The sequence below is a fragment of the Bison bison genome, unplaced genomic scaffold (assembly GCF_000754665.1).
Source record: "Bison bison bison isolate TAMUID 2011002044 unplaced genomic scaffold, Bison_UMD1.0 scf7180017864142, whole genome shotgun sequence".
Lineage (NCBI taxonomy): Eukaryota > Metazoa > Chordata > Mammalia > Artiodactyla > Bovidae > Bison > Bison bison.
In genome coordinates, this window is record NW_011494714.1 from 1,649,418 (window position 1) to 1,658,064 (window position 8,647).

At 48.4% G+C, this 8,647-nt stretch overlaps 1 protein-coding gene across 1 annotated transcript in view; it reads left to right on the forward strand.

Moving 5' to 3' along the window:
* CA12 (carbonic anhydrase XII) overlaps positions 1-8,647 on the forward strand; it is a 205,591-nt gene that overhangs the window by 187,553 nt on the left and 9,391 nt on the right. The window contains exons 7-10 of the mRNA XM_010840242.1: positions 1,762-1,857; positions 2,699-2,762; positions 2,996-3,153; positions 4,649-4,775. Of these exons, the coding sequence (XP_010838544.1) occupies positions 1,762-1,857; positions 2,699-2,762; positions 2,996-3,153; positions 4,649-4,775 (445 nt within the window). The remainder of the gene's footprint in view (positions 1-1,761; positions 1,858-2,698; positions 2,763-2,995; positions 3,154-4,648; positions 4,776-8,647) is intronic.

An 8,647-nucleotide genomic window follows, 5' to 3' on the forward strand; every position in this document is an offset into this window, starting at 1 on the left:
GGTCAGTCTAGTCAAGGCTATGGTTTTTCCAGTAGTCACGTATGGATATGAGAGTTGGACTATAAAGAAAGCTGAGCACAGAAGAATTAATGCTTTTGAACTGTGGTGTTGGAGAAGACTCTTGAGAGAGTCCCTTGGACTGCAAGGAGATCCAACCAGTCCATCCTAAAGGAGATCAGTCCTGGGTGTTCATTGGAAGGACTGATGTTGAAGCTGAAGCTCCAATACTTTGGCCACCTGATGCGAAGAGCTGACTCATTGGAAAGGACCCTGATGCTGGGAAAGATTGAGGGCGCGAGGAGAAGGGAACAACAGAGAATGAGATGGTTGGATGGCATCATCAACTCGATGGACATGGGTTTGGGTAGACTCCAGGAGTTGGTGATGGACAGAGAGGCCTGGTGTGCTGCGGTTCATGGGGTCACAGAGTCGGACACGACTGAGCGACTGAACTGAACTGAAGATGGAAAAAGAGATTAATGAAGAAAAAGAAAAGAGATAAAACCTCCATGTGTTATAGTCTCAAGAGGCAAAGAATCAACAAAAATACATGTGATCATATATAGAGAGATCATGGACTAATATAGTTTTTTTGGAGGACAGGTGAGGCCACCTTGAGGATTAAAATCAGGTTAAAGCGTTGTCAGAGAGACTTCCCTGGCAGTCCAGGGGTTAAGATTTCACTTTCCAGGGCTGGGAGTGTTGGTTCCATCCTGGATGGGAAGCTAAAATCCCACATGCCTCGTGACCAGAAAATGAGAACATAAAACAACAGAAGCAAAACTGGAAGAAATTCAAGACTTAAAAAACGGTCCACATCAAAGAAAAACAAAAACCAAACCTTTTCAGAGCTTGTCATAATAATGTCTTGATGATTCCTAGACTGTTTTTTTTTCTAAACTTTTTTTTAGAGCATTTTAGGTTCTAGAGCATTTAGAAAAATGGAGAGGAAGTACAGAGATTTCCCATATACTCTTTGCTCCCAGCAACATGCATAACCTCCCCCATTATCAGCATCACTCATCACAGTTTACCTAGATTTTTTAACCCCCAAATTTCTCAAAAACATCTCTTTTCTTCACTTTCATCATGACAAGTAATCTCTACTTTGGGGGGAAAAAATGAGTTTAAAGTGGTATTTCGGAGTCTACATTCATGGAGTAACATTTCTGTTGCTTGGTCTCTTCAAATATGACTGATAAAACCTTTATAAAAGCCATGTTGTGACTGTCTCCACCTGAGAGGTCAACGCATGTCCTGCTCTAGCTACAGATAGGATGAACTTACAGTTGGAGGTTTACTGTCTCAGCCTTCAGTTCCAAGTACAGAGTGGCCAGGCTGAGGTCGGGCAAATCACGTGGGACCATTTTGCCCCAGGTTCCAGAAAAAGTAGGAAAAATGACAAGGGAGAAGTGCTCCAAAGTATCCAGGTGTTTTCAAGTATACCAGGCGGCTGGTATAAAAGCCCATTTGTTCATTCATTCAGTAGCTGTTGTGCACCTAGTATGTTTCAGGCACTAAATTAGACACTGGCATACAGTGAGTGAACAGGATGGACAGAGTGCCCTGGTGGAGTGTGTAGTCTAGAGAACTGAGAGAAAAGAGAAAGCTGGAGTGGCCATGAGGTGAGGGTCTGAGAGGCCTGATCTAGCTGGAGGTGGAGGTCCCTCCTGTTGGATCCCAGTCTCCTGTAAAAGTGAAAGGTTCCCACAAGTCGCTCTCCCTGATGGACAGCAGCTCATCTCATCTCTCCCACTGCAGCTGCATATTGTCTATTACAACTCAGACCGGTACCCCAATGACAGCTTCGCCAAGGACAAGCCAGAAGGCCTCGCGGTTGTAGCTGTTCTCATAGAGGTAAGAGATGTTGAGAAGGACTTTATGTGAGATGTGAAGTCAGGAGGATGTCAGACTCAGCATTTGGTTCCACGCACACCTGCCCCATTTCGGCTGTGTCTTGACTCTAGAGCAGGGGGTATTCTCCCATAGGGTTTTCTCTCTTGGCCTAGAGGCAGCACTTTCTGTGGCTGGACAGCGGAAGGGGGCATGTCGTAGGTGATGCTGGAAAACTCAGTCCTAATCCCCAGCCCTCCTGTACAACATGGAATTGCCTGGCTACACAGACCTGTCGGGGTAGGGGACTCATTTACTGCTGCCGCATCCAGATGCCTGAACCCCTGACACAGTTCCCAGTATCCAAGCTCCATCTTTTATCTGGGCCCTGGAATAAGTTCTTTTCTGAATCCCAGAAAATGGGACTACCTCCTGATTCACTTGCATCATTTCCCCCAATGTGACAGCACATAGGTCGTTTCTCCACGTGCTTACTTGCCTAACTTTGGTTGGTATTCACTCAAGCTCCCTTAAGTCCTGATTAGAGAAAATGTGATTTGTGGCCTTCAAGGTCACAGACAGAGAATCAGGAGCACAAGCTATAACTCTTGCCCTGGGATAATCGACCCTTAGTATCTTGAGCTGGAAACAGGATGTCCTGAGATGTAAGAGGGCAGGACCATCACACCAACCCCCTAATGGCCTAGTGAAGCATCATGGCCGTCCTGGTAAAGTGTATCCTTCAGGGAGGATCTCAGCAGTGGTGATCATACACCCCTAGCAGAGCTCTTCCATTCACAACTGTCAAGCCAGGCTCAGCCTACTGAATTCTGTCTCTGTTCAACTTGCCCCATCTCTGTTGCAGGTGGGCTCCTCCAATCCAGCATATGACAAGATCTTCGATCACCTTAAAGATGTAAAGTACAAAGGTGAGGATTGTTTACTCACCTTATTGCTTACTCACCCTCTGCTGGAGAACAGCGTATTTGCTCTTGGGTGACCTGAAAAAGAATGCAGGCAGGGGACAGGTACTGTCTGTGACCAGGTCCTGGAACCAGGTAGCTCAGAATGGGGCTAGTTCATGTTCCTAGGCTGTTATAGGCTCAGCTGTACCTCTGCCTTGGGGAGGAAGGTGACCTCATACCCCAACATGTCTCTCCAGGCCAAGAAGTGTTCATTCCGGGTTTCAGCATAGAAGAGCTGCTGCCAGAGAGGCCTGAAGAGTACTACCGCTATAGGGGGTCCCTAACTACACCTCCCTGCTACCCCACTGTGCTCTGGACGGTGTTCCGGAACCCTGTGCAAATTTCCCAGGAGCAGGTAACTGTCGTGCTCTTCCTTGTCGTAGACCACGTGGTACCTCGGACCCTGCACCGCCTGTATCATAATCGATGACCTGACTACCTCACTCAAGAGTTTCATTGGCAGCTATTCAAAACCTCTCCAGATACCACAGGGGCCTGGAAGTACTTTGGAAATCACAAGCTGGGCTTCAAAAGTGGAGCTGTCAAGTCAAGAGGGGAGAATGAGTCTATCTCCGCAGTTTTTTAAATATGAGTTGTTAGGCTGTGTTTCCTAACCCCGGTGGAGAGTTTCACCTCCCAGGCAGGAAAGCGCATGGCTCCTTACCTGGGGTGGAATAGACAGGATCAGGTTAGATGATTTAACAAACCCAGGGGGTGGGGAGTGCAGCGATAAGGAAGTGAGGGTCTCTGCCTTCAAGAAGCTCATGGGAGTGTGTGCCTGGTGAGTCACTCTGACTCTTTGTGACCTCGTGGACTGTAGCCCAACCAGGCTCCTCTGTCCACGGAATTCGCCAGACAAGAATACTGGAGTGGGCTGCCATTTCCTCCTCCAGGGGATCTCCCTGACACAGGGCTCAAACCCACGTCGCTTATGTCTCCTTCACTGGCAGGCGGGTTCTTTACCACCGGCACCACCTGGGAAACCCTCAAGAAGCTTAGGTAGTGCAAAACTGGGGAATGGAATCCATAGCAATCATCTCTAACTCTCTCATTTCTTAGGTGATGAAAGTGAGGGTTAGAGAGTCAAGGAGACTTTGGGGTCACCAGCAAAGGCCCAAGGTGGAGCTGAGTTCCAAGTCACTGCTTGTGTCTCTGCTCCACAGCTCAAATTCATCAGGAAGAAGCATCGTTGCCCAGGAGGCGGATCTGCCTGCTGGCTCACAGCCCCACCCATGAGCCCAGCACAGCTCTCATTGCTGCTCCTCCCTTTTTACTATGGAGTACCTGAGTAACCTCGATAAATGACAGCAAACAGGCAAACAGGAATAAAGACATGATGAATCAAGAGATGAAATGACTGGGGAGGTAGTAATGTTCTAACCCAGAAACTGCCTTGGAAACAGTTATCTATGTGTGTGCATGAAAATACCATGAAACTAGTGGATGACCTGTGAGGTTCTTGCCTGCCTGTTTCTGTTCCTTTTGATGGGACCATCAGACTAAGCCCCAGGCCCCTCTAATTAGACTGGGCTCTGAATGAGGCTCAGGAGAGGAATGCAGTCTCTTTGGGAGGTGGGGGAGCCCCTTGACATCCCAGGTTTCGCTCCCTGCAGGGCAGATTGCACGTGCAATCAGGAGCTAACAGTACATACCCTCCCGCTGGCCCCGGGAAGTGGGAAGACACATGGGCCAGCACTCAGACACCTGCAGGGGAGGGGCAGCTTTCTCCCACCACCTTCTCAGGGGTCTCCCGCCAGGCCTCAGAGGTGAGATCTGGCAGTCCTTGCCTTGAGGTCAGGCAAGGGGGCATCACTCTGCCTTCAGGGGGTGTTTCTGCTCTTTGCCTACAGCTGATGAAGTTGGAGACAGACCTGTACTGCACGCACATGGATGACCCGTCCCCCAGAGAGATGGTCAACAACTTTCGGCGGGTCCAGAAGTTTGACGAGAGGCTGGTGTATGTCTCCTTCCAACAAGGTAAGGAGGTGTGGCATGTGGGCAGTGTGGTGCCACGATGTCTGTTCCGTATGAAGTCAGGTGCCCTGGCCTTGGGCACTGTCACTCATGCCCTTAGGAGGTGGGTTAAGAGCACTCTGGCTGCCAAAGGAGCCAGGTATGTGAGGAGCTACTGAGTGTGGGTTTACTGAGATCTCCCTTCACTGACCTTGACTCCCTTGAGCCTTTGAAGAGAAGCACAAGCCAGGGACTCCAGGCACATGGAGCAGAATCCTCATTAAGACTAGGTGTCTCCCACAGATGGAGGAGAGAGAGATACGCGAGTAGGACCCTTTTCTGAGATCAAACACTGAACTTCTTACAGGCATTCTTGGCATCAAGGCCCATCTTTAGCCTTGCCAGGTGATTCGTGGCACTAGCACCACCAAGGTCCAGAGTTTCTCCTTTTAGAAAATGGACATAACCCATGTCTGAGCACAAGCAGCTCATGGTCTAACGTCGCAGGGCCCGTTAGACAAGAAAGCATCTTCAGAACTGCCTTTTGTCTCATCTCCCTGAAGCTTGCACAGGCACCGAGAATCTATACTGAACGAGACATAATAGTTTGGTTTCTTCCTGAGCTGCAGAAGCTCAGTTATTCCCTCTAAATCTGTAACCATAACTCCCCATATGGACATTTAACGTCTTGACTTGTTCTGTATCTACATGAAGATGGCTGGGGGCCCCGGGAAGGGGGCAAGAGGCCCACACTCTTCAAATCTCCAACTTCACTTTCTCACTGTAGACTCTTGAGCTACCCCCAACCTGGGACTCTTGAGTGGTCAGGAGAGGGGTCGCTCCATAGAAGTTCCACTTTATAACATTCTCTTTTCCTATTCTAAATAAAGTGGGTAGTAGTCAAGGGTTACACGGAAATGCTTCAATTCTTAAATAAAATAAAACTCTTCCTAGAGATAAGGGACTCTGCCAACATAGATCAGGTAGAATTTTGCTTGTGATTCAAGGATAACAGTCAGTTCTGTTCTTTTGCACTAAGTCTCTACAAGTCACAGAGGACAGGGTGACAGGAACATTCTCCCCACCCCCACCTCCCAGTTAGGAGACTCAGGTTCAAGGTCATACCTTGTTTCCTCCTGGCTGTATGATGTGGGAAAATAATGTCCCTTCTTTGGCCTTGGTTCCCTCAGCTATAAAGTGACAGGCTGGACTAGGTGAGCTAACATCCTTTCCGTGCTAACATGTTCTAAGTGGATACTAACAACTGCCCATCCTGACTTTACGTTTCAGGGACAGTGTGTGAGGGCAGTTACAGAGGATCAGAAGAAACCGTGCAGGAACTTGACATCCAGAAGTAACCCCCACGTGTACAATGAACATGGGGATAATTAGCCATCTTCTTAGACCGGCTCAGGTCTAAGCTGGCGCCTGTAGAGCAGGAAGTGCAATCAGGCTGGTGGCAGAGCGCTTCAGTAGACCTTCCCAGGCAGGCTGGGGGAGCTTGAGGGGCCTTGAAGCAGACGGGCTCCAGCTTAGGACATTGGCGATCACAGCCCAAATGCAGCTTTGCCACCACCTGTCCTGCAGAGCTCACCTGGAGCTATTGCTCCCAGGAGTGGGGCTGGGCTCATTCCTTGGAGTGAGAATCCATGGCTGTCCAAGGCAAACCTGTTCATTTGGAGGCTGATTATAGAAACTTGGCTAGAATTCTCCCCTCCCTCTCAAGTCCCAAAGACTCGGGCAGCTAATGGGGCTGTTTTCCCAAGAAGCAAGGCTGAGTCAGCCCCAAAGAATGAAGAACCAAACCTCATCCTCCCAGGGGCACCTGCCATTCACAAGAGCCTCCTCACACCAATGTGGAGCAGGTCAAAGACTGTAACGTGCCCTTTGGGTTGATGGGGTGAGCTTGTCTGTCAGCAGGAACCTTGAGTAATTTGGACTCAAATTGTCTGCATGCTCTTTCACTGGGACATGTCTATAATTAGGGGCTGGTTTAATTCAGGGTCTTCTCTGAAAGTTAACAGAAACTATGCAGTTGGACAATGAAAACTCTGGAGTTTTCTGCCAGGAGAAAAGTAATGTGAAGAAAATCCTTTAATAAACAAAGTACATGAACTTTGAGAGGGGGGATCTAGGGTTTAACCAAACTGGAACGACTGGGACTGAATCACGTAACTGGGCCCTGCTTTTTCCTTAACCATGCTGGAAAAGGAACACAGAACTTGGTTTCTGTCCTTAAGAGGTACAGAGTCTCTGACAGCCCTCAGGTAGGGTTTCTTGGTCTTGGTATGTCAATACTGACTTTCGGAGCTGGATAATCTTGTTGTGGCGGCTGTCCTATGCACTGTATGATGTTGCGCAGCATCCTTGACCTCTACCCATTAGATACCAGCAGCATATCCACCTGTGACAGCCAAAAGGTCTCTAGACATTGTCAAGTGTCTCTGGGGAGGAGGGGCAAAGTTGCCCCTGATTGAGAACCACTGCCCCAGGCATTTGTACAATGACTTTCCCAGGCCCAAGACTTTCCCCCACTCGGATCACAGAATTCTAGGGTTTTATATGACATGCCCTGGTCTTCATTCTATTCTAACCCTGTTTCCCATCTTCCTTTAAAATTTGAGTGTAATTGGGTAGGTCCAAGGCTAAGAGATGTAGATAAGATAGAACTATTCACCTTCAAGGAAGCAAACAAATCTCTCAAGCAGGGGTCCAGATGCCTCTGAGGCAGCAGCCTGAATCCCCTCATCATTCTGCTCCATCCCTTCTTTTTGTATTTTTTTCTCTCACGTATGTTGTTTCTTCCTGTCTTTGGTTAAAATGCCCACTTTTTTGGAGAGAAGTGAAAGTTGTGCCAGGGCATTTTTTTTCAGCTCTTAAAAAAAATTGCCTCTTTCAAGTGGCACAAGTGAAGTCTTGAGCTGAGGCGGGGCGACAAGACTCAAGTCCTCAACGTGGGGTCTTGGAGAAAACCCATCCTGAGAGCATCCAGATCTCGCAGGAGTCAGATGCCCGATGTGAGGGAGGAGAAAGATGGCAGAGGCAGAGTTATACAGCCCAGGGGCCCAATTCTCAGTTCTGAGAAACTTCCCAGCTGAAGACATCAACACTGGGCCCATAGGGTAGTAAAGCCAGACCGACTAAACCCAAATACTGATGTCATCAGGCTCTGTTCTCAACATGTCAGGGCAAGGGAAACTCGAAGGACAAGAGGGAGCCAAAAAGTTTCTATAATCATGTCTTTAGTGGGTTTGAGCTGAGCTAGTGCATGTCCCATACCTCGCAGCCCGGAGCCAGCTGAGGTGACCCTTAGCCAGCACAGCCGGGCGGTCGAGGGATAGGGCTCAGCCAAGCTGTGGAGTAGCCTGGTTAGAATCTGCTTTATCCTCAGGGACCTGGGTAGTTTCACAAAATGTTTTAAAGAGAGAGAGTGAAAAAAAAAGTCTTACAAAGCTAAGATGGCTAATTATCTAATTTTTTGAGACCAGAATGTATGCTTTGTGGTTATTGACCTTGTGTCTCTAAAAGTTCTTCTTTATAAATAAACTCTATTAGATGAAAAACTATCAATTCTTCCCAGTAACCAAATGAAAGACCAGAAGAGTTCCTACCTACGAATCCCCCTCCACACATACAGCATCTGAATAGTCAGGAATAATCATCAAATGTGCTGAGAAATGGAGTCCTAGTCACACCTAATGCAGTTCATCACGCCACGTGTTACTGAGTACGCCCCACATTAGCCCCATGTTTCTCTTCCACGGTGGAGAAGAGAACACCTTGCCAGCGATGTTCTCTTCACTTCCAACAAGCCTCTGGACCAGACAGGAGGAAAAGGGGTCAGGCAGAAGCCTGGGACCACCATTCATGGTCCAGCACCAGCTGAGCCTTCCAGG